Source organism: Cololabis saira, chromosome 1, assembly GCF_033807715.1.
Source record: "Cololabis saira isolate AMF1-May2022 chromosome 1, fColSai1.1, whole genome shotgun sequence".
Classification (NCBI taxonomy): domain Eukaryota; kingdom Metazoa; phylum Chordata; class Actinopteri; order Beloniformes; family Belonidae; genus Cololabis; species Cololabis saira.
The window spans coordinates 15,072,266-15,098,746 of NC_084587.1; the positions used below are offsets into that span (position 1 = coordinate 15,072,266).

At 40.9% G+C, this 26,481-nt stretch overlaps 1 protein-coding gene across 2 annotated transcripts in view; it reads right to left on the bottom strand.

Annotated features, from left to right (window-relative positions):
* fam184b (family with sequence similarity 184 member B) overlaps positions 1-25,644 on the bottom strand; it is a 61,435-nt gene extending 35,791 nt beyond the window's left edge. For both annotated transcript variants that reach the window (XM_061707432.1, XM_061707353.1), the window contains exons 1-6: positions 25,176-25,644; positions 13,138-13,326; positions 9,944-10,618; positions 7,700-7,835; positions 3,825-3,976; positions 2,428-2,973 (exon numbers count right to left, since the gene is read on the bottom strand). In XM_061707432.1, the coding sequence (XP_061563416.1) occupies positions 2,428-2,973; positions 3,825-3,976; positions 7,700-7,835; positions 9,944-10,618; positions 13,138-13,326; positions 25,176-25,328 (1,851 nt within the window). In that variant the 5' untranslated portion in view covers positions 25,329-25,644. The remainder of the gene's footprint in view (positions 1-2,427; positions 2,974-3,824; positions 3,977-7,699; positions 7,836-9,943; positions 10,619-13,137; positions 13,327-25,175) is intronic.
* Positions 25,645-26,481: the final 837 nt, after the last annotated feature.

The following is a 26,481-nucleotide window of genomic DNA, read 5'->3' on the forward strand; positions in this document are numbered from 1 at the left end:
GAAAGGCTGAAGGAGCAGGTGCTTTTATGATAAAAATCTCTTTGTTTTTATACTTTTACAATGAAAGCGAGTATAGTATCCATTAATCACGTTCTTAATCCAATCTATGGACAAGGACCGCCTCATGGCTTCACAAGAGGATCAAGCAGATACAGAGAAAATAAAGTGATTTTTTTTCCCGTATATCTCCCTCGCTATAAGCATTTTTTACACCTTATTCTTTAACTAAACCTCATCATAGCGCTGTGGCTGTCACAGTGTTATCAGAGTGGTCCAAACAGCATTTTACTTTAAGGGTTTACAAGGCAAAAGTGTTAAAAGGGGACATATTATGAAAAAAGAAATAAACACAGTCATAACTGTGGGAAAAGATGTCACTTAGTGAGCTCTAAGTCCCAGATCAGAGTAGATTTATCTTCTCCATCTTTATTTCACCCCAACTTCACGTTATGCTGCATCGGCTGTTCCTATAAAACAGGTTGTGTAACGATGTAACACGGATGTCTTTAGAGGCCCAACCTGCAGACGAGAGAGGGCCGGCGGGGGGGTGGAGTGATTTACTACACACTTTAATGCTATCCGTGTTGAACCGAGAGGCTGCATCCAGCTTTCTGAACCGACACGTGTCAGATGATCCTGAAACTCCTGCGGCCTGGCGCCAAACGCAAGACAATCCCCGCTGACCTCAGTGTTAGGAATAAACCTATTCATGACCAAAACCAGTCTAGTAGCACAATATTTACACATTTATGCATAATTACAGGTGTGTTTTGGTTTTTTTTAGTACCGTATTTTCCGCACTATAAGGTGCACCTAAAAGCCTTCAATTTTTTCAAAAGCTGACCGTGCGCCTTATAATCCGGTGCGCCTTATATATGGATCAATATTGAGCAAAGGCTCTGTGTGTATTATTGAAATGTCTTGCGACATTTGACCGTTTATTGTTAGACAGTTTTTCTCCACAAATTAGGCATACTGGTAGGCCACTCTCATCAGAGGTAAATGCAAATGAATCTGCCCAGGCATCATTGAATGTTCGATTTTCTTCAGATATTTTTCTTTTCTTACATTTCTCCATACTTGGCCTGCTGCTGGGGTTGAAAGTCGCGATGAATGGATGGCGTTTTGGCGGGTAAACCGGCTTTCGCGAGTATGACGTTTATTTTGAGCGACGAAAAACAATAAAATATATTTATTCTAATATGTCAAGATCACAATAATCTTCCAATTTAGAACTAAAATATTAAAGAACTAACACAAATAAAATACACTTCAATTAAATACTTAGTTTGTTTTTGTTTTTTTTTTTTATTTTCCCAAGCCACTCGGAGCTGCAGGATAAGGATGAAAGAGCCGCATGCCGTGGGTTGCCGAGCCTTGGTCTAATGGATGCAGAATGTAACCCCAGCCTCTACTGTAGCGCCTTATAAGGCGGTGCGCCTTATATATGGAAAAAGTTTTAAAATACGTCATTCATTGAAGGTGCGCCTTATAGTGCGGAAAATATGGTAACTGCTGGCTATGCTTAATGGCTAGGTGCTACTTAGCGCTTTGCACTTTCTTCCCTTCACTTCTGAACTGTAAATAAAAACACTTTTAACGTGTTTAAATTTAAAGATATAATTTGTTGTGCTGTTGATTGATCAAACAGGCCGTGTGTTGGCCTTGAAGGGTCTGAAAACCAGTCTTAACTAAACCAGTCAAGCGCTGGCTGTCTGTGATTACGGTCCCGAAGGTCCTTAATCACTAATCTGATGATCCTCGTTTCAGTAACGGTGCTTAGCATTTAGACTTCAGGTAACTATCAACTTTTTCAAAAGAAAAAGGACATAATGCGCCCCCTTTAAGGGCAAGTTTTGTAATAAGAGATGACCCCACAGAGGTAATGAGTTTGTGACATTAATTAAGGGGTTTTCTGCAGATTTAAGGGTCCTGGGAGGCTGTTTTCTTTCTTTGAAATCACATAATCAGTCATTTTTATTATGTCGATTGATAAAAAACAGTTTTTGCTGGACTTCTCTGTGTGAACAACTGGATTTCTTTGCGTTTCTACAAAGGCACGCATGACGGCGGCTGCGCTCCACGATGACAGCAAACATTAGTCGTTTACAGCAGTTTGTTCCCGACTCTGAAATAATTACATCTAAACTCAAACTGCAGCTGAAACTTGCATAATTAATCTCCTTTTTGTCAACTAAAGAGGAGGCTATTTTTACAGTTCTGATTTCATCTGCATTATGGAAATACTGCAGCCTTTTGTGTTGGAGAGCTTTGCCTGTGAAGCTTTGATGTAAAATCACATATATTAATACAGAGTTCTCAAGGATAAAAATAGTAGTTAAAAATCTTTCAGATTTCAGATTTGACAGGCGGGAGCTTGTTTGCAGCTTATCTGTTCTCTGAGACTAAACTGGACGTGTCACAAACCTCCTGGTTGGTTTTCCTCTCCGAGCTCAGAGCCTCTTGGACGCTGTTTAATTCGGCCGCGTGTCTCCTCATCACCTCCTCTATGGCCTTCCGCACCTGCTCCTTCAGTCGCCTCCTGTCCTCCTCGGCCTTCTCCACCAGTCTCCTCTTCTCCTCCTCCAGTTTCTGCTGCACGTTGGCTCTCTCCAGCTCGACCTGTTCAATGTTTTTGTCCAGCTGGGAGCGAACGCGGACCCTCTCCACCTCCAGTTCCTTGCGCTGCCGGTCCAGCTCTTCCTCTTTCTCCCTCCTGAGACGTTCTTTGACCTCATCCACCTCTTTGTGCTTCGCCTCCTTTTCCTCGTCTCTTTCTCTGCGCAGTCGGCTCCTGTCCTTCTCGAACTGAGCCCTTTCTTGCTCCCTCTCCTTCTGCATTTTTTCCCTTTCTTTCTCTATCTCTTTCTGCAGTTTGTCCCGCTCGTCGTCCGCGTGCTTTTGGATGCGACGCAGCTCCTCCGTCTGGGCTCTCACCATCTCCGAGCGCAGACTGGACAGGGCTTCAGCGTGCTGTCGGGGGCACAAACATACGCTCAGTTTAACGGGAAACGTTACTCTGCTCCATCTAGGCATGGGGCGATATACGATATTATCGTATATCGCGATAAAAAACGGCCGCGATAACGTTATCGTGGGGTACTGTAATTATCGCCAATTTTTTTTTTTTTTTTTTTTTTTATTTATTTATTTATTTTTGTCACACAAGGCTACCAGCCAGGTAGAAGCCAGTGTTATTTTTTTCATGTATTTTATTAATATTATTTATTATTATTATATATTTAATATTTTTTCAGAGAGTAGTACAATCCGTGTGCATTTGACTACTGTGGCACTTTATTTTCACTCAATCTTTGTGTTGGCGATGCAGCTTTTGTTTTGTATACTACAGAGCAGTGCCTTTATTTTATTATTTTTCCAGAGAGCCGTACTAAGTAGCAGGCAGCCAGCCACTGTTAAAGTTTCAGAAAGTAATACAATCAGTGTGCATTTGGCTCTACTTTGTCACTTTATTTCTATTTGTCACTTATTTCTTTCGACTCTCAGGGAAGTATTTTCTTACAAAAAAAGAAAGTTCAAAACTATAGTACCGGTACTATAGTTTACACTTTGTAATGCATAACATTTACAGTACACTATTTGTTCTCTACCTCAAGTGTCACTGTGTTGAGAATGATTTGAGAATAAATGTTCTGAAGGAACCAGTGGATCCACGGTTAGTGTTTTTCCTTGCATTTTAAGAATTTTATAAGCGACACGCTAATATCGTGATAATATCGTAATCGTGATATTTTTGTCCACTAATATCGTGATATGAAATTTTCATATCGTCCATCCTCCATCCTGCATCTTATTTTGGTTACCTGGCGAATCTGCCGGGCGTGGTCGCTGTTTCTGCCGCTGCTCTGCAGCTCCAGCTCTCTGTTCCTGCTCTGCAGACGGCTGGCCTGGCTCCTCAGCTCATCCACTTCAGTACACACACACACCTCACAGCCGCCTCGATTCAACAGCTCCTCTGGCAAATAGACACATGAAACACAAGTGAGTTGATCAGTTATGCCTGACACAAAGGAAACTGATTTCCATCATAGCCCAAAGATGACATAATCAAAGGTCCAAGCAGAAGGGGAGAGTTTGAACGATCGGTATCTGATGATCAACACGAATCATCACCATCATTCAGTCATCATCAAAATTCATTTGATGGTTTTTGTGTTAAAGATGAATCAGGTTGGATCAAACTTTCGTCAAAATAAAAAAGTTCTCTGCATAAAATGCTAGTTAGAGGCTACTAATGAATGAATGTTTGGATAGAGGAAACAAACTCAGCACCCTCCGACGGTTTAATGTTCCCCCTCATTTGAAATGGCACCAAAAGCTTCGAAAACAATTTGATCAGGCGTATTTAGCTAATTTTGAAGTATGTTTTAAGACGAAGAAGCATCATAAATGAACCACCCAGTTCAGTTTGAAGGTGATGAACTCAGATGGAGAGCATCGCATGAACGCATGAAGACATCAACTGACTGCAATTCTCGATTAGTTCTTCCAAAAGTAACAGTGATGGATGTCCAGGCCATCTTTAATTTCAGGTTGCAGTTCATTTCCATCCCTGCAACCACTCTAGCATCATTATTTTTACTTTAAAAAAATTGATAAAACCGATATCTGCAACCAACAGCCACAAGGCAACACCTGAGGGATTTCCCAGAGGTCAACGTCCACGACTTCACAGAGCAGCAGTGGATATCAAACATTAGCATGGCTCACGCAGCTTTGCATGAGTTACGCCACACAATAGTCCTTGCAACTCGACAAATGGTGGACAACTTCATCACCGGACAGCACATTAATCAAAGTGTAAAGGACCATATTGAGTTAATTTGTTTAGTTAATACATTTTTCTTTATGATAAACATTGGATTTATTATGAGTATAATTTTAATTGATTATTCTTTGGATGTGTCTTAAAATTGTAATTTCTTTTGTGTATATGTTGTATTTAATATGATTTGTATGTAAATAGACCGGAAATCCGCCCACATTATTTAAAAGGTCCGGTGGGCGGCTCCAGCTGTTGATGATCAGCTGGCTTCATGGCAGCCGGGTGAACCTTAAAACTTCCCTGGGGATTTCATACAGGATTGGGTCCCTTTTGTCATCGTGGCTCTGTCCCGGTCAGTCCATACATTTTTTGGTGTTGATGGTGACGAACAGACAATCACCTTTTTAGGGTCTGCTCTGTTTGTGCGAGAGGAAAGCAGTTTGTTTGTTTCGCATTCCTTGGAGAGCGCAGCGAGGTACGATGTTTGTTTTTGTTTTCTGGTTGTTTCCTTTGACAATTCGATATAGTTGTGTATGTTTTTAACATTGTATTATTAAATTAAGAACTGTTTCATTCATGAGTTTTTTATACGCACTGTGGAAACTAGTTTTATGAATTGTTTGTATCTTTTTTCTATATAGTTTTCACGGTGTCGTAAGGACTCTGTCGGCATGATTCTGGATGCGACTTTAATAAACAAACCTTACGCATCAGTCGAGACTCTCTACCTTTCTTCAAATCCAAGGTCTGCTACACAAAGTAATTTTGTTTTTTCTCCTGTCATATGTTTTTTTTTTAAACAGGTGTAGATATTAAATGTCAGAAATAAATTTACATTATCCAAAAGTGCAACCAAAACGAGACATGCAGACATGTCCACACCAGTTAATGCTGCAGAACAATAAAACGTAGAACTGATATTCATCATAAATGTGCCTTTTCAAACTATACTTGTCCATAAACTTAACTGTTCAAATGTCCATCACAACATCCAGGAATTAGTGAAAGAAATATGCATCTGTTACAGTTTAGCACAATTGATCTTTTGGTTCTCTCCACATTTATGGACAACCAGTTAAACCTGTTCAGTCCAGGGTTGGCTGTTCTGTTTCCCAGGTTGGTTTTTAAACACCACACGTGGGAACAACTCCACTAACATGAGCTGGCGGTTACAGGCGGACCGAAAGATAGATGGGTAATCTACACATGAAAGAGTCTTTGTGATCTCTCAGCATAGACAGGAACCCCAGTGTGCTTCTAGCTAGATTGCCTTGATGTTCTTTATCTCCAGGAGATGACACATTTCATGAGGCTCAGCTAGCAGATTGTCCCTGTCGGTCCTACAATGCTCAGCCGTGGGCATGTTTTGTTTTAATGTTTCACACTCAGGGTTGAGAACGGCTTTTGCAGAAAAACCAGCAGATCCTTTCATTCGGGAGGCGATCAAAGACGGATCAGAACGAGGACGTTTGTGCTGAGCCCGTAGGGGGCTTAGCCAAATCCCTGTGACATGGCATCACGGCCAAGGGAGCCAGTTCCCTCAGAAAAACGCCAGCTCACCTGAATATGCAAAAAACTGTCTTTCCATTGCACTTTTGTATGATACCCTTTTTTTTCGAATCACCTCAAAACTAGCAACGTATCAGAGTTTTTAGGAGCCTCATATGTTTATTATGTAAATTATTGTATTTGCAAATTCAGTTTACGTAATTTCAATGGATCTTTGGAGGTATGTACAGGACTGTCTCAGAAAATTAGAATATTGTGATAAAGTTCTTTATTTTCTGTAATGCAATTAAAAAAACAAAGATGTCATACATTCTGGATTCAATACAAATCAACTGAAATATTGCAAGCCTTTTATTATTTTAATATTGCTGATTATGGTTTTCAGTGGGGCTGGGCGATTTTGGACAAAAATAAAATCCCGATTCTTTTTCTCTGAAAACCCGATTTTTCGATTTCGATTTTTTTGGTAAAACTAAAAAAGACAATGGAATAAATTGTTTCAAATATTTTATCTCTATTTTTAAAGAAAAATAGCAAACAAATGTCGCTATTGGGAATGAAGTGCAATTGAAAGATACTGTAAATCCTCCTTGAGTTTAGTAAAGTGACAACATTTACAATTTTCTTGACCAAACAAAGATGACTAGACGAGCTCCGTCTGTAATGCAGCCAGCTGAAAAAAAGGAAAATCGATTTTCCGATTTTCCTTTTTTTAACATCGTCTTGATTAATAAATCCGATTTAAATTTAAAATCGATTAATCGCACAGCCCTAGTTTACAGTTTAAGATTAAGATTCCCAGAATATTCAAATTTTTTGAGATAGGATATTTGAGTTTTCTTAAGCTGTAAGCCATGATCAGCAATATTAAAATAATAAAAGGCTTGCAATATTTCAGTTGATTTGTAATGAATCCAGAATGTATGACATCTTTGCATTACAGAAAATAAAGGACTTTATCACAATATTCTAATTTTCTGAGACAGTCCTGTACATTAATACAGGAGAAGAACCAAAGAGTGTTTAATGTATGTTATTTCCACAGAAAGACTTGCAAGAGTGAGAAAAATGACTTTATTAAAAAGAAAAAGAAGAATAAAGCTGTAAAGTTGATGCAGCTTTACAGCTCGGGCCCGAAAGGGGAAGATTTCTTCTCGTGCGATACATAACAATCAAGGTTTTTTTGCTGACTTTGTATCATGACACTTTGATGAAGGCAAGTGCCTTTTTGAAGGATGAGTAACGTGAGCTTGTTGCCATATCTGTTCATATTACAGTGCCATGAGGGGCTGGGGGGGGGACTTAATAACGCTCTGCACTCAGCTGAGTTCACGTTTCCTGGTGATTTGACTACAGCAGACATGAAAGGAGACAGATGAACGGGGGGCAGATGGAAGCGACTACCTGCTCTGCTCTGCAGCTCGTCCTCCTGCAGCAGCAGCCTCTCTTTGGCGACGGCGAGCTCCTCCTCCGCCCGTTTGGCTCCGCCCTCCGCCTCAGACACAAGTTTCCGATGCAGCTCCAGCTCCTCCTCGAGGTCCTGGACGCCGATTAAAAGGCCCGAGAGGAAGGGCGGGTGAGGAGAGGGGATGCAGAGCAAATGTAAAAGGAGGGAAAAACAGAGGGCGAGGGTGTGCAGGGGCGTCCATTGGGTATGGCAAGGTTTGGCAGCCGCCACACCTTGGCTTCAAGGGAAAATGTAAATGTTTGTTTCTTAAATACATTTATGGAATTACTCTGTCTATTTGTATTGATTATTCTATTATTTAATACATATAAAATAACTACAAATGCAAATCAGAACAACATGATCGATTTCACTAGTTATTACACTGCAAAAACTCAAAATCTTAACAAGAATATTTGTCTTATTTCTAGTTAAAATGTCTAATTTTTAGTCAAAAAAATCTCATTACATTTAAGACAAGACTCAAAAACTCAAAAAACAACAATTTTCACCTGTTTCAAGTAGATTTTCACTTAAAATAAGTAGAATGTTTTTTTTGCTTGTAATGAGAAGATAAATCTTGTCCCACTGGCAGATTTTTCTACTTATTTCAATTGAAAATTTACTTGAAACAGGTGAAAATGGTCAAATAAGTTATTTTTCTGGCAATGACTCTTGTTTTAAGTGTAATGAGACTAAAAATGACTAAAAATGAGACATTTTAACTAGAAATAAGACAAATATTCCTGGTAAGATTTTGAGTTTTTGCAGCGTGAGCGAGACTGCATTTGAAAAAGTTCCAATTTTCTTGACCACACAGATAAGCTACATAGCAGACTTCTGTGATGAGTATTTGCTGGACGTGTTGATTGATACTCTACTTAAGTTCTGTGACTCGTAACCTTGCCATACCTTAGCTTTGACTGAATTGACGCCACTGAGGGTGTGGAGAAAATATGGATGAGTGATGAATTTTGCCAGAGAGAAAAGGGGAAGGGGAAGGAAAGAATGCCGGCGAGACGAATAGGCAGCGTGGATAAAAACAGTGAGCTGAAATGTGGTGAGTCAGGGAGCTATCTGGCCCAGCAGCGGGCCCTTAATGGGCTGCTGCGAGGGCTTGTATCAGCTCCGTGCCAGCTCTCGTAGGGCTTCTTAATGCTCATGCGTGAGGTGGTAATTGTGGTGGTGCAGCGGATCTGTCCTGCTCCAACTACTCATTAGCAGATTGTTGGCAGTGGGAATAGCACTCAGGGAGGGCAGCCTGTGGTTAGACAAGCATGACCTCCCCGCTTTTACCTCGCTCCCTCCTTCCCCATCAGCGCAAGCATTAGCCGGGGGGTGGGGGTGCATTGAGTGCAGGAAGCGGCAATATTTCCTTTCCCTTGCCCTTTCTCACGCCTCTGGATTCTAGTTTAGCGATGATTAGGGTTGCCACCCCTCCCGTAAAATACGGAATTGTCCTTTATTTGAGAAAAAAATGTTGCGTCCCGTATTGAACTAATACGGGACGCGATTTATACCGTATTTTCATTAACTTTTACACCATATTCTAGTTGAATTATTGAAATAAATTAACTTTTACACCATATTCTAGTTGAATTATTGAAATAAATCAACCTTTACACCAAATTCTAGTTGAATTATTGAAATAAGTAACTTTTACACCATATTCTAGTTGAATTATTGAAATAAATGTACTTTTACACCATATTCTGGTTGAATTATTGAAATAAATTAACCTTTTACACCATATTCTAGTTGAATTATTGAAATAAATGAACCTTTACACCATATTCTAGTTGAATTATTGAAATAAATTAACTTTTACACCATATTCTAGTTGAATTATTGAAATAAATTAACTTTTACACCATATTCTAGTTGAATTATTGAAATAAATTAACTTTTACACCATATTCTTCACCTGTAGGCTATATTACATCTGGACTGATGTGGACATACGTAGCATAGGAGGCTATTTCAGTTGCTAGTATGGTTGTCTGTCTGTACAGTCATGAAAGTTCAATGCTATTAAAGCACTTTAAACTTTAAATCAAAGCATTTTGTTTTTTCATACAAAATAAACACATTTTTATTCAGTTTAGAAGTTTAGGGGCTTTTTTTTGGCTCCTGCGCTGCTGAAATCAGGGCGTCCCTTATTTCTATTTCTGAAAGGTGGCAACCCTAGCGATGATGTATACCTGTATTCGCTCTTGCAGCTTCACCGTGTTCCTCTTGCTCTCAGCCAGCCTCTCCAGGTGACTCTCCACCTCCGCTTCGGCCCGCTTCACTCGTTCTCGTAGGGCGCTGTGCATCCCCTTCTTCTCCTCCTCTTCCCTCTCCTCCCACCTCTGCCGGTCCTCCCTCCATTCCGCCTCTATTTTCCTCCTCATGTCCTCCTGCTCCTCGTTTAGGTCGTTCACCTTCTCCTCCCACTGCTCCCGCTCCTCTTTGACCGCGCGCCTCTTCTCGTCCTCCGCCCGCTCCCTCGCCTCCTTCAGCGCCTTCAGCTCCTCCAAGAGGGTTTTCGCTCTTTCCAAGTCCTCGTGCTTTTCCGTCCTCCTCTCCTCCTTGAGTTTCTCCCTCTCCTCGTCTTCTCTTTTCTGCTCCCCGTCTCTCCTGGTTTTCTCCTCGTCGGCCTCTCTCTGCAGCTCCTCACATCTGGCGTTCAGCTCCCGGACCTGCTCCCCGGCCGTCTCCAGCTCCGTGCCCAGCCTCAGGCTCTCCTCCCGGGCGCCGCCCAGCTCAGCCCGCGCCTCCCGGAGCTCTTCTTCAGCCACCCGGAGCTTCTCCTCAAACCTTTTTCTCAGCTCTGCTTCGGTCTCACGCCCCCTCTCCTCCGCATGGATGCGGAAGCACTCAAAGTCAGCCTGAACCTGGAGGCACAAAGATAGTAGACAGAAAAGCTACACGCTACACCGTCATACATGCAGTTATAATCAAACACTGTTGAGTTTGCAGCAAAGCCTCATTATCAGCCTGGCTCGCTAAAATCGGCCAGGTTGGAGCCACACTTGAGGCCAAAACAGTCACCTGAATGAGTGCAACAGCTATAATATACCGTATTTTCCGCATTATAAGGCGCACCTTCAATGAATGATGTATTTTTTCCAAGTATAAGGCGCACCGCATTATAAGGCGCACTAAATATATGGTAAAATACCGTACTATAGTGGCTGGGGTTGAGTTACGTATCTACCTGATGCAGCTGCGCTACAGGAAATGTTACAAAATCCTACAGCAAATGCAAAAAAAACAAGAAGAAAAGTACTGTATGTCAAACTTTATTAACAAAATAAAAACCAGCTTTGCTCCGTCTCGTCAAAGTCGCCATTATGCGAGTCAGCGTTGCTGCTGTTGTCTTGAACGTCTGTGACGATTCCTGACGTTTTTAGCGCCGTTACTTCGGCGACACCGACTACATTACCCACAATCCCCCTGACTACAGTAACAGAAATTACCGTAATGATCATATATAAGGCGCACTGCCGGTTTTTGAGAAAATTAAAGGCTTTTAGGTGCGCCTTATAGTGCGGAAAACACGGTACATTAAACAGGAAAATCCCAACATTTGTTTTTTTTAGTTACAGTCAAAATATAACTTACAAAACAATCTTCTTTAATTTTATGGGAGAGGGGATGCAGAGCAAATGTAAAAGGAGGGAAAAACAGAGGGCGAGGGTGTGCAGGGGCGTCCATTGGGTATGGCAAGGTATGGCAGCCGCCACTCCTTGGCTTCAAGGGAAAATGTAAATGTTTGTTTTTTAAATACATTTATGGAATTACTCTGTCTATTTGTATTGATTATTCTATTATTTAATACATATAAAATAACTACAAATGCAAATCAGAACAACATGATCGATTTTACTAGTTATTACACTGCAAAAACTCAAAATCTTAACAAGAATATTTGTCTTATTTCTAGTTAAAATGTCTAATTTTTAGTTAAAAAAAATCTCATTACATTTAAGACAAGACTCAAAAACTCAAAAAACAACAATTTTCACCTGTTTCAAGTAGATTTTCACTTAAAATAAGTAGAACGTTTTTTTTGCTTGTAATGAGAAGATAAATCTTGTCCCACTGGCAGATTTTTCTACTTATTTCAATTGAAAATTTACTTGAAACAGGTGAAAATGGTCAAATAAGTTATTTTTCTGGCAATGACTCTTGTTTTAAGTGTAATGAGACTAAAAATGACTAAAAATGAGACATTTTAACTAGAAATAAGACAAATATTCCTGGTAAGATTTTGAGTTTTTACAGTGAGCGAGACTGCATTTGAAAAAGTTCCAATTTTCTTGAACACACAGATTAGCTACATAGCAGACTTCTGTGATGAGTATTTGCTGGGGATCTATGGGGATCTTTTGCGTTCTCCATATACTGTATGCTGCTGAGCAAATATTTTTCAACTGTATGCACAACAATGACGAGACTTTTAAGCAATAAACTGTGTATATTTTGTTAAAATTCACCATCTTGTGGAAACGTCTCCAAACTTGAAACCACTTGAACTAAAACTGCAGCCATTCCTACCGGCATTTATTCTCCCAAGTCTCTCAAAGTCTCACCTTTAACCAGTAAATCTCTAAATCTATCAGCACAGTTTCAGAGTTTAGTTTTGTGTTTATGGACCAACTTCACATCACATTCCCTTTCTTATGGGCATCATAAACCACAACACAACTGACAAGATTTTAACACTTGCCTAATAATCTGCAGGTGAAAGAAAATAAACTGTCACTGCATCATGAAGCTACAGGACAAAATCCACTGGTCTTGACAGAAACCTCAGAACAAAAAGTACTACTTACATCAGCTCAATACCTGCTAAATAAGCAGTTAACTTTACCAAATATTGAACTGCAATGGTATAAACAAGCCGCATAAACAAGTTAACAGCAATCTGCTGGATAATGTTGATGAAGCTGTTTTTATTTGCAGTATCAATGGAAATGAAATGACACTTTTTTGGTTTATAACGTGTTTTTGCAGCGGTCCAGGTCTGACAGCAGAAGACGCACATGCTGCGCTAATCACACTGATGTCTGTGCTTTGAATCTAAATTAAGGATTAAAACCCAGAAATTAAGGCAGATGATCCACACGCCAGACAGCTGTGAAATGCTTAATATCTCGAAATGAAAACAGGATTAATGTGCGAGAGGGCGTAAGAAAACGTTCATGTTGATATTTCATTGCGATACACGGCGTATGAGGTCTTGGTCTGGGTACAGCAAACTATCTGAAACCGGTTAAGTGCTGCAGGTCATATCTAGGGCAGGTTTGATTTTCTGCTCCTTGACAGATTAAATTAAGCGATTATTAGCCTCCCTGATCCTGCCACAGCACGTGACGGGAGGCTGCGCTCACACACACGGGACACACACCTGGGCTCCCACTCGCTGCTGCTCGTCCAGAGACTCCTGGAGCTCCAGGAGCCGCGTCCTCAGCCCCGACCCCTCTCCTTCGTGACACGTCTCCACCAGGATGCGGTGCAGCTCGTCGTGGTGTGCGTGGCTCAGGGCCTGCAGGGCCGACTCCTGCTCCTCATTCTTCATGTTCAGGGAGTAGATCACCTGCACGGGGTCAAGGTCAAACAGGGACACACGCACAGCGATGAGTGGACGTTTCTTGAAGAACAGATCATGTTGTACTTTTCCAGCTAAAACTTCAACAATTAAAGCAGCACAACGTAACTTTCAGCTTTTTTTGAGTTTGGCGGCTCCTTTGGACAAAAGCGGTAGTGTTTTACCAGAAGGAACACTACATTTCCCATGAGCACCAGCGCGTACTGCCGGAAAGATCCTGATCTCCCGTCGCGTGCATTTGTTTTGATAGTGAATGAGAGAAGATGGGACAGACTTTCAAAACTACTTTTCTGTTTTCAGCGGTCTTTTGCAGGATGGATAGGGAAGAGGTAATGTATCTATTTTTGCCTAAACAATATAATATGACGATGTTGAAAATCACTAAGTTCAACTTGGTTTTATTAGTGAAGTCACCCCCGCCCCCCTGTCCTGTTTCAGCGAGATAATGCGCCCCAAACTACAAACTCATACGCTAGTCCAACATACTTACCGAAAAAATTAAAAAATACTTTATAACCTGTGAATAACTGAATGCCCATTCCTTATATTTTGCAGATCAGCCCTGCACAATTTTACAGTTCTCAGGAAAAATACTAGAAATGTTCTATACATTTTCTTTGCATTGCATTCTTTCCTCTAGTGCTGTAATTCTATTCAATTGTATTATTATTTTATAAAACTTCCTCATTGCGAATTACACAATTTTATGATCACTATTATTATTCTAATGTGTCTGTTGTTGATATTGTCAGTCATTTTAGAATTACCAAAACCACGCCAGCGAGTGAACGCCGGGCCAATGTTTATTTTTGTCCGGGCATTTATTTTATTTTTTGTCCGGGCATTTAGCTTGTTACTCTCCCGCTTTCTTTTTTCGCCTCCTCCGATAAAACTTTTATTTTCTTCAGTTTTTCCGCTGCTTCGGCCATGATACCAGCTTCTGCTGAGCTCTGCGCTCTAGCCCCGCCCAGCTTTCGTTTCGACTACGAATCGGGAAGAAGAGGGAAGTGACGTATGCCGTAAAGCAGTCAAAGCCGTAAAAATGTGTAGTTTTTTAGTGTGGCAGGGTTCCTACCATGCTCCTCAAAGTTACATAGTGCCAGTGAAGGCGATACAGACCCCTCAGACCATGACAGAGGTTCATTAAACCTGTTGGAAGTTGATGTACCATCACAATGACTCTGGAAATATGATATTAAGGTGGAAAAGTTACATAGTGCTGCTTTAAGTGTTTAATGTTTCTTTTTTTTTTCATTGCCTTTTTACTCAGAGACCAACAGGGATTTGAAATCTAATTATGCAATTTCTTGGTGATCATTTTAACAGCTTTTGTGGCAAAGTTGCAGACAGGATGCAGGACATACATAACTTTTTCAGTAAGATTATTTCTTCTTCTGACTGCAGATCTTATTCAGCTATTTAACAGTGAACCCTGGCAAAAGTGACAAAGTTCAGTAGGACCATTAGTCATGGTACCATGTTATTAACCCGATTGAAACCCAAACCTGGCCCTGAATCTGTTCAGTCCACATGCTGATACTGAAAAGAATAATAAATAACTGTTCCATTAGTGAAATCTTAATTGATGAAAATAACACAAACATGATATCTCTTGCAAGCTTTCATTAACACCAATGCAAGGTCTGAACACATTTGAAGACGATCTGGGACACTTGTGTCCACATTTCCTTTGTTGTCTGAACATGAAAGCATCCTGCAACAGATCCAGGGACGGCCTACAAAACTGAAGCCATCAGTCTGGGTAATTAATTTTTTTTATTTAAGGTGATTTTTGCCACAAAGAACAGCTTTTGTGGCAGCTTTCCTTGTTCTGTGTGCAGCCTGATTTCCATTGTACATGTGCAATGTTGAATTGTTTGGTAGTTTGGGGAGGAAAAAAAAAGTTTGTGGCAGATCTTCTTTGTCTTGTTCGTTCTTGTTTCTTTGTTTATTTCTGTAAGTTATATCTAGTTATTCCCAGCCGTTGCTGCCTTAGGCGTTTAAAAATAACACAGCTTTGGTGTTTGCAAACAAGAACACCATGTGTGTTTGTTTCTGAGTAGAATAAAACTGTTTATTATTCCAAAAAGGGGAAATTGCTGCATGTTTTTGCAGTGTAAATAACTTGGGAAGATGTATAGTAAAATAAACATCAGGGGGGTTAGGCATGTAGCAGAGAGAGAAGCATGGTTGAATCCTGCAGGGATCATCGGGAATCCATTGGGGTGTCATGCTTGTTGCCCGGCAACAACTGTGCTGTTGACGCCATATTTGTCATATGTCATATGCAGTAGGGCTGTTCGATTAATCGATTTTAAATCGTAATCGCGATTATGTAATTAGAACGACGTTAAAACGTGAAAATCGTAAAATCGATTTTTCACTTTTTTTTTTTTTTTTTACCTTGTCTGCACACATATTAATGATTGATACCATATTAATGATTGATGGAAATACCTCTCAATACCTGCGACAAGTGCCCCATTGGAGAGGCTCTTTAGTGTAGGAGGGGGCGTTGTAACATGCCACCGGGCATCCCTCAAGCCTAATGCGGTAGACCGGCTCGTGTTCCTTGCAAAAAACTTGCAAATGTGAATATCAAATGTAATGACTGACATTACACACCTCTACCTCCTTCATGGGTTGCATTATTATTTAGCATGCAAAGACCCAGTTTAGTTTAATTAGAAAATGTCTTGTTTTATTTAATTGGAAATATAACTTACTGTATGTTTGCAAGTGCTGATTTGCTGATTTTTTTTTTTCAGAGATAAAACTTTATATTTCATTATATTTTTTAAAACTTTTTTTCAACTTATTTTACAGAGTTTTGCACTTTATTCATTCATTTTTGGTTTAATAAGAGCAAAGTTTGCACTTAAAGCCCAATGGGGCAAATGTTCAATAAAAAAACAGCATATTTGAAATCTTTTCTTTGCCTTTTGTCAATTCACAAAATAATCGTAATCGAAAATCGGATTTTGAGAGAAAAAAATCGAGATTTTATTTTTGGGCAAAATCGAACAGCCCTAATATGCAGCATCGGTAGGGAACACCGGTGAACTCTTTCAGTTGACGGCACAAACGGAGATTTACAGTTCAACATCTAGGATGCAGAGCTGCTACTTCACAGTAAGTTATCCAGGATTACACAAGTACAGCAGCGTTGCTGATCCACTCCAAAGTCTTTTGTTGGCTCAGGTCATTCACGATTCACGCAGAGAGGTCCACGCCACTTCTTGTGATCATAAACTTGTCTCCATTTTGGGTTATTCAGGTCATTAGCTGCTTTTTTCCCCCAAGTTCCATGCTCTCATATGTAAAAGAACTCTCAATTGCTCCCCATCATGCATAAAACATGTAAAAGTGCAAAAGTGTAGGAGTTTGGGAATAAAAGAGCAGAGAAACGCTTTTTGGGGACGAGGGAAAAACATGAGTTGTTTATTCCAGTCTCTCTCGTTTCAACTGTCCCGTAACCAACGGTAACAGAACACTAACTGAAAACTCATCGTCATCATTAATAACGGCTAGATTCTTGTGAATTCTAACCTACTGAAACTAAACAGTGTCCTGCTCGTGAGTGGCCACTACAAAAGTCCATTAAGCAGACAAGCATCAACAGCAGCAAGGAATAATGATCCACAAATCTGAGTTTATACTAGGAATGGGCGATATTTTACCGTTCACGATATACCGTCCAAAAAATTCCTCACGATAAGAATTTGTCATCTCGCGGTAAAAACGATAAATTCCCTTTGATAAAGTTTTTGTGTAAAAATGATTTATGGTTCTGCGTTAAATCCACAACGTACGGGAAGGAAGGAAGGAAGGAAGGAAGGAAGGAAGGAAGGAAGGAAGGAAGGAAGGAAGGAAGGAAGGAAGGAAGGAAGGAAGGAAGGAAGGAAGGAAGGAAGGAAGGAAGGAAGGAAGAAAAGAGGAAGAAAAGAAGGAAGGAGAGAGCAGAAGGAAGGAAGGAAGGAAGGAAGGAAGGAAGGAAGGAAGGAAGGAAGGAAGGAAGGAAGGAAGGAAGGAAGAAAAGAAGGAAGGAGAGCAGGAGGAAAGAAGGAAGGAAGGGAAAAAAGAAGGAAGGAAGGAAGAAAAGGGGAGAAGGGAGAAAACAAGGAAAGGAGGAAGGAAGGGAGAAAAGAGGAAGGGAAGAGGGAAGGAGAGAGCAGGAGGAAAGAAGGTAGGAAGGAAGGAAGGAAATGAGCCTGAAAGAAAGAAAGAAAGAAAGAAAGAAAGAAAGAAAGAAAGAAAGAAAGAAAGAAAGAAAGAAAGAAAGAAAGAAAGAAAGAAAGAAAGAAAGAAAGAAAGAAAGAAGGATAAATTACCGTTGATGACGATTTGTGTAACAAACATGGCGGATCTGAGAGCGAGATAGATTTATAGTTGAAAAGGTGGAGTTGAATTGGTATTTTTTAATCGTTATCGGGATAAATGCCGGAAATTATCGTGATACATTTTTTAGTCCATACCGCCCATCCCTAGTTTATACAGAAAAAAACCCCTCAGAGATAACAAAAAGACATGGTTGGACCACAGTGACTGCACTGCCACTTCAGCAGCACCAGTCTAGATTTTAGTGATTTATTCTTTTCTTTTTTCTCTGAAGCAGTTGGAGTCAGATCTGATCAATCAAGATGCATTTGGGTACACATTTACATGTGTCAACAGACGCACCAAGTGCTGATATCTCAGGGCGCACATTAAAGCGAGGTCTGAACGGGGCCTCGGTCTGCATTAAAGTCCCTTTAATTGTTCTTTCGCTGTGTTATATGCAGACTTCTCCAGTTTGCTCAGCATTTTATGCAGCGTTGCTCTTTGCACAATCAACTCCGGGAACCTCAGAGGAGTTTCCTGCACACAACCAGCTTTCTAACAGTTTGTTCGGTTTAGATTCGAGTCACTGGCTCACACACTGCTGCTCCAATAGATGACTGCAGATAAAACTGCACTCTCCAACACTGATTTATATAAAAGACTTGTTTAAAATTCTGAAGAAAAAATAAATTACATTTTGAATGAATGTACTGCATTTACTTTTCCAAAGCACTTGTTAAATCCATATTTGTTCTCTCTGTTCTCATTCAACAGAGGTACTCTACAACGCTGACAGTCGCCCACAAAGACATATTTTAAGCTCCCAGCTTTACGATAATAAATATCTAGTTGACTCAGGTGCAGAAAGTCAGTGATAAACAACACAAAAATAGTAGAAGCTGAACTGCAGCCAGCACAGTCCAGCCTTCAGCAGTCAAGTCTGCCCACATATCAGTCTCCCAGCTCCCATATAGAGTATCCAGCCTACTAAGTGTTCATTTTAACCTCTACGCCATGTTGAGTGTCATCATCCACTCCTCGTGACCCTGACTTCTCACTTACCCACTCGCAAAAGGTGTGTGTGTTTGCGTGTGCACGCACATGGGTGTACGTCGGAGACACATGGGGTCATATTTTATCCAGACGCCTCTCTGTCTGCGGCGCACAGCTGGCATGGCGCTACCGGACATTCCCTCTGCGCGTGAGCGTCTGTGTGTGTCAACAGCCTCTCCTACACACAGCACTCCCCCTAACACGCTGACTCTCAGACAATCTAACAAGGATTTCAATTAATCCAGCTCCAGATATCGATTGTCCCGTGGAATCCGGTCAGTCAAACACTGTCAACCCGGAGCTATTTGGTCATGCCATCCCGCAAGAACTTGGGCTTTGCGAACTGTGACTCATGACACAGAGGAATGAAGGGTGCTCTAAAAATGAGGGCAGCCTCTGAGGGGACAGTGTGTATGCGTGTGTGTGTGCTGTTTTTGGCCATCTTCATCATCTGTTTTGAAAGTCAGAGCACAGAGAAGAAGTATGGTATAAGGGGAAAGAAAAGACGGTGCTTCTAATTCTGCTAATGATGCAGATTGGCGGTTCCCACCCCTCGGGTTGGGACCTTAAGGAGATCACAAAGCAAACGTGAACAGCACACTCCATCTGTGATTGTTGAGCATCTCAGGCTCGGGCTCTGTTCATTAATATGCTGCTGAAACCGCCTGTACTCTTCCGGGAGGGCTTAGTTTCCGAAAGATTTTGGAAGCTGTCTGCAAGGATTTGCTTTATCTTAGCTGCAAAGGCAGCGCCGAGGTCAGTCACACTGACACTGGCTCACACAGTTCGCCAGCGCTCGCGGTCTGCTTTTGCACTTTGTCCTAAAGGTGCTGGATGGCGTTGAGGTCACGACTCCGCGGGCCTGTCGAGTTCTTCCGCACCAAATTTGGAGGATGAATTCTTGCAGTGATAGGTTATCCTTTTAGAAAAAAATGGGAAGCTCCTTCTCGGGACTGAAAGTTGGGAACACATTTTAAAAATATGATGGTGGCTTTAGGACTGTTCTCTCTTTGAACAAAAAGATTTAAACCAAACCAGGGAAAACATGCCTATATGAAGGTTGCAGGGTGACGAAACTCTTTCAAACAAATTTAACCCTTTAATGCCTGATGAATCGGATTTGATGGTACATTTTTAACAGCTCTGTGCCACCCCCACAATCAAAATAATTAAAAATAGGCTTTATAAAATTAAAAAATATTCTATGAAAGAAATAGAAAATAGAAATAGAAATGATTTTTTTTTTTATTTTGTCTGTATAACAAACAATACAAAAAGGGAGTTTTCTGTTTATTATTTCATATATCATATATCAGGCATGAATGGATTACATTTTTTTTCTTTTTATGTTTTCACTCTTCACCACTGGTGTGTTAAATTAAAATTATATATACAATTAATATATATATATATATATATATATATATATATATATATATATATATATATATATATATATATATATATATATATATATATATATATATATATACATTTACATTTATAGACACTTGATCTAAGTAATTTATTTCAAGCACTGTATTTATGTGCACCTATGGATAAATTCACTGATTTATTTCTACAGTGAAAATGTCATCATTTATCACCATCTCACATCCTTCACTCCCCCAGTCTTCACTCATCACCTGGAAGGTTCGTTGTGCTCCACTCTGGCCTCGTTCATGCCGCCGGACTAACGCCAGGTTTAGGTGTTTCTAAAATTCCAGCAAAATATATCCTTTATTTAAACCTTTTCTTTGCAAATAAGATTCAAACTCAGTTTTAGAAATTATTTCTAAGGCGGCTCTTTCTAAATTTAGATACTGAGATCAGTCTGATTTGCCCAAGATTTTTGATCTCAAAGAAAAACTGGGGACTAAAGCGTCATGATGCAATAATGAAGAAATCGTTGAAGTGTGCCAGATTGTGCGTCATAAACGTGCTTCTAAATCATTAGATAAGAAACCCTGGCCAGCAAAACCCAGTGGCTTTGTAGAGAATTCTCTCTTGTGAAATGAGTTTTGTGCCCCTCCCATTCAGAGCCGTATCCACCGGTGAATGTACCGAACCAATCACAACGAGGCGGAGATGGGGTTTATTGCCCGTCAGACAGGAAGTCAAAGTGTCACTTTTCAAGACAACCAAGATACCTGCAGAATTGCTAAAACCTTGGATCAAGACGTTTTTCTGTAAAAGCCAGTAACTAAACAGTCATTCATAGCATCCCCACCACTGGGGGTTTAGTTGATACTAGGCCGGTTGTCACTCTGCCTACATCACATTTCTCTAATTGGCTGTTTCCCTATCCAGTGGTCTCCAGAGGCAGTTTCTTCTGCATCTGCAAAACTCAAAGCTGAATCCAGAGGAACCAGACTCTTTGCATCAAAAGGGAAACGAATGGCTGGAAATGAGCAAAAACTACACTGAATTTCAGAGAGAATCTTGAGGACGATAATAATGACATTTATCAGTCTTTCTTGTACATTAAAACGTATTGCATGTTATTATACGTATAGTCACAGGAGTCACAACATTTTTACATTCGTAACCACTGGTGGAAAGTAGGGCTGTTCGATTTTGCCCAAAAATAAAATCTCGATTTTTTTCTCTCAAAATCCGATTTTCGATTACGATTACGATTATTTTGTGAATTGAAGAAAGGCAAAGAAATGATTTCAAATATGCTGTTTTTTTATTGAACATTTGCCCCATTGGGCTTTATGTGCAAACTTTGCTCTTATTAAACCAAAAATGAATGAATAAAGTGCAAAGCTCTGTAAAATAAGTTGAAAAAAAGTTTTAAAAAATTTAGTAAAAATAAGTTTTATCTCTGAAAAACAAATCTGCAAATCAGCACTTGCAAACATACAGTAAGTTATATTTCCAATTAAATAAAACAAGACATTTTCTAATTAAACTAAACTGGGTCTTTGCATGCTAAATAATAATGCAACCCATGAAGGAGGTAGAGGTGTGTAATGTCAGTCATTACATTTGCTATTCACATTTGCAAGTTTTTTGCAAGGAACACGAGCCGGTCTACCGCATCTGGCTTGAGGGATGCCCGGTGGCATGTTACAACGCCCCCTCCTACACTAAAGAGCCTCTCCGATGGGGCACTTGTCGCAGGTATTGAGATGTATTTCCATAAATCATTAATATGGTATCAATCATTAATATGTGTGCAGACAAGGTAAAAAAATTAAAAATAAATTAAAAAAAAAGTGAAAAATCGATTTTACGAGTTTCACGTTTTAACATCGTTCTAATTACATAATCGCGATTACGATTTAAAATCGATTAATCGAACAGCCCTAGTGGAAAGTTACTACTACAAACTCAAGAATTTCAATATAACTAAAAAGAAGGTGGAACGGCGTTGAGTGAATGACTCCGTCCCCTTAAACCACTGCTATGAGCAGAGATGTAAATACGTGGTTGAAAAGTGAGCCTTCGTTCTTTATGTCAGTGGTAGTTTGACCAAAACATGCCAGTCACATTTCATTAAGACATATGGAAAAATAGTCAACTTTTAAATATAGGTCATAATATTTATCCTTTTACCAATAAGATTTATAATCCACTTATTCTATATTAATGACTAAAATCCTTAAAGTGATATAATACGTGATTGTGTTAAAGATTACCTTACAATCCAGTAACATGCATACTTTTTTAATACTTTGAGAGTCTTTTAATCACTTTTATGGATTGAAAATCTGCAGAAACTGCAAAACTTTACTTTTTTAAAGTAGAACATCTGAGTGTTTCTCAATCCTTTCATCATGGTGCCTTTGACTGAGGTTTTAGAGACATAAATCTGAAGCCGCCGGGCATGGCTTGGCCAGAGTGACCTCTTCCTACAGTAAATCCACACTCCAGATCCCTCGTATCGATCCAGCTTGTCAAAAGTGTTATTCATGTAGGCTCACCAGTCACTGCCCCTTCGCTTTTGACGATAACTTAATTGTTTGCTAGGCAAGAAATCAATCATCTGTCCACAGATTACGGACGGATGCGGGCGCCGGCAGCTGGAGACGATGAAGCAAAGATGTGGCCTGACTTTGCTGGCTGACTGGTGGGCGAGATGAGAGCTTAATAGGTGGCAAGGCAAGCGTGCACGCGCCTGCACACACATCAGAGAGGGAACTGATGGATCACAAAGCCAGGGACGGCGTGACAGTGCGGTAAGCACAGGAAATCCAAAGATAGAATTAAAGCTGTCAGTCAAAAGTGTGGGGGCACATTAGCTCCCAGTTTCATATGCTACTGATCTCCAAGATCCGTGTCATGAAGACCACGACTTGTTTCCGCAGCCGTGGGGGTATGTGTGTACGCTGTTCGTGCATGAGCTCATGGGAACAGCTGGCCGGACGTGGTCAGCTTCCACTTTCTTACCATTGGCCTGCTCCGCCTGGTAAAAACACTCCAACTGGTTTATCTTTAGCAGCACCCATTCAAGCCAGGGACCGGCCGCTCAAACTGAAGGAGAGGCGAAGGCAGGGAAGGGATGGGAGGGAGGTGGATGAAGAGGTAATGGGGGGGGGGGGTTGTGTAATTCAAGCATATGGAAGAATGGGCGACGGGAAGCGGCGTGAGAAGGTGAGAAGGCGTTAAAGGCATATTCGCTCACAGAACCAAGGTTATTAAATATATAAGGTTACCACAGCTGACCCATTTCCCCTTTCCTCTCCGCTGCACACTGCTGGCCCAAAACACTCAAAAATAAACCATGTGTCACATGCCAAGCATCCCAACGCTCAGGGGGGGGGGACGCTTACACCAAACATCAGATTGGATGATTCTTACATTTCAGCAGCTCTGTTGGGTTTCGGGTTCATTTTACTGTCGGTCATCGGAGCTCAAAACGACTTTGGCGCGGCGTGCAGAAAGTTTCATGAGAGTCTGAGAATTTCCGAGAAGGAATTATAACGACGGAAGGAGCCGAGAGGCTGAAGGACGGGGCCGGCAAATGCCCCTGACAAGCAGAGACACAAGTGCTGACCTCTCATCTGTGTCATCTTTGCTGCTTCATGCTCGTATGGGAGGAAACCTTGTAAATCACACACACGCACACACACACACGCGCGCGCGTACGGGCAACACAGAGGTGTATCCATCAAGGAAGTGCACAGTCATCAGTAATTGTTATAGCTCAACAAGCAGTGGGGTCATGCCCTGCTTCCGTAAGCATTATTGTGAAGCACAGAGAATCCTGACATACTAAAGTCAGAGTAGCCTCACACTGATTCATGTACATCAGGGAGAAAAAAAACAGCTCCAAATGTGGGTGATAATTAAAAAAGGAAAAAAAAATGTAGCCATCCATTCATTGCCTGTTTTATGCTCAGTTAACTGATTCTTTTGGACACACCTTTTTTCTCTGTTGATCCTTTAAGGCTTGTAGTTGCAGAAGAGATGTCTAAATCAGTGTTTTTCAACCCCTTGTCCCTCAGGACCTGCTGTCCTGCCTGCTCTAGATGCAGATGCAGATGCTACTGACACACCTGGCTCACATTAGCGGGCTACTGATGGACATATGTAGACCTGGTTGACAAGCTGATGCTGATGCAATCCCCTGACTCAGGTGTGTTGGAGCAGAGCACCATCTAAAAACGCACAGGACAGTGTAGGGTTGAAAAAACACTGGTTAAATTATACACCAGTACATGGGGGGGAAATAATCAATGCACTAAGTGGTTTCACGGCAGGCTTGGCAGCACCTAAAGCGACCAGTGATCCATCAGTCACGAAGAACCTGATCCAAGTTTCCCCCCCCCAATTATCATTCAACGAGCTGGTGATTTACCATATCCATTCAGGCTATACGGCACCTTTATTATAAAGGCTTATTTCCAGTATTTCAACTTTTATATTGCATGTGTGGGTATGAGTGGATGTTTGGAGGCAGATCAGCGTCCATCAGCATCCAGCCTCGCCTCTCCTTGGTGAGCTTGGTGAGCTGTCTGCATCTGTAACTCTGGACATCACAGCATTCTACTCACCGGATGCAATAACTGACTTACATGTGATATTATTTATGAGATTTGAAAATCATTACTTTACAGTTTTTATTATTTTTGGGGATCAGGGTTATTTTTCATTAGTAATAACTCTGTGAGACAAATCCCTCGAAGCCAAAAATCTGTAAAGATGTTCATCTTGGCGTAAAAATATAGACATCTAACATATTTTCTAATTTTGTTAATCAGATTTATTTTTTTTCAAACATTTCACATGTTATAGCCTAATATTTTTGTCATATAATCAAAGACAGACAGAGGATCTTTGTTATATTTACAGCATATGGCTCTGAAAGCTGTGTAACATGCATCTCTATACAGCACAGATAAAGTTAGATCGATGCAGAAATAGTGAAAGCTCATGTGTGTGTAATATCAGTGTATGTTTGGAGGCAGATATCCATCAGCATCCATCCATCAGCCTCTCCTCTCCTCTCCTACCTTGGTGAGCTGCGCGATCTTCTTGCACATCTTGCTGTGCATCTGGTAGTCGTACAGCTCCTGCTCGATGTTGGGGAAGTCTGCCGCAGTCCCGTTCACGGCGGAGCCCGCAGGCCCGCAGGGCTGTGCAGCCTTACCGGCGCCCGAAGCCATGATGAAGAAAAAATAAAATAAAATCCCCCTGGCTCCAGCAGATTCGTGGTCAGATTTGTGCTGCTACTCGTGCATGCCGCCCGTGCGCCGGGAGACGCTCTCCTGCGCGCTGCGTCTCGAGGAATCCGCAGGAAAACATCGGGGCTCTCCTCCTCCTCCTCCTCCTCTTTCTCCTCTTCTTCCTCCTCCTGTCTCTCCGGCTGGCCGCCCGGTGATCGCCGAGGTCACACGCCTGCTGGAGTCCATCGGGGACGCGCGTCTCCCGCCGACTGACCCTCTCCTCTCGTCAACGGGGGAATTATATTCATATATATATATATATATATATATATTTGGTTTCCTCTTATTCGTATAAGGGGCGCTGGAGGATGCGAGCTCGTGGTCCGACCACCTGTCCCCGCGGAGAGGGGCGGAGAGGGGCGTGCGTAAAGCCTGAATTATGGTTCCGCGTTAAAGCGACGCAGATGTGTACGCCGTAGGGTACGCAGCGATGTGCGTGGTGCCGTGCGCGTCGCCGCGTACCCTACGCCGTAGGCTCTGCGTTGGTGTAACGCGGAACCATAAATCAGCGTTCACCGGAGACGGATCCAGCAGCAGCACTGCTGCAGTGCCGCCCCGCCCACACCGGCGCTGCCGTATCAATACCGATCACCGGAGAAAGCAGTAACTAATGGTGTTATAAACACACAAACTGGCTGTTTGAGGAACACAATGGTATATTATCTATTATGTATTTAACCTTTATTTACCCAGAGATACAACTTTATTTCAAATATGTTTATTGAATAAATAGTTTTAAATTGCAACAGTTTTAGACATAGGCCTATGATCGTTTTTATTTAACGAGATAAAATTTTATTTCAAATATGTTTATTGAATAAATAGTTTTCAATTGCAACAGTTTTAGACATATGATCGTTTTTTTTTATGTTTTTACACAAAAATTGAACAATAGACAGCTGTAGATGAAATAAAAATAATAGTAAAAATAATAAATAGATAAATAAATAAATAAATAAATAAATAAATAAATAAATAAATAAATAAATAAATAAAAAACGCTCACAAAAAAAAGTGAGCAAAGCACAGTTGGGCTCGATTGTGTGTAAAAGAAAAAGAAATTATACAAATGTCTAAACCGAGCTGCGAGAAT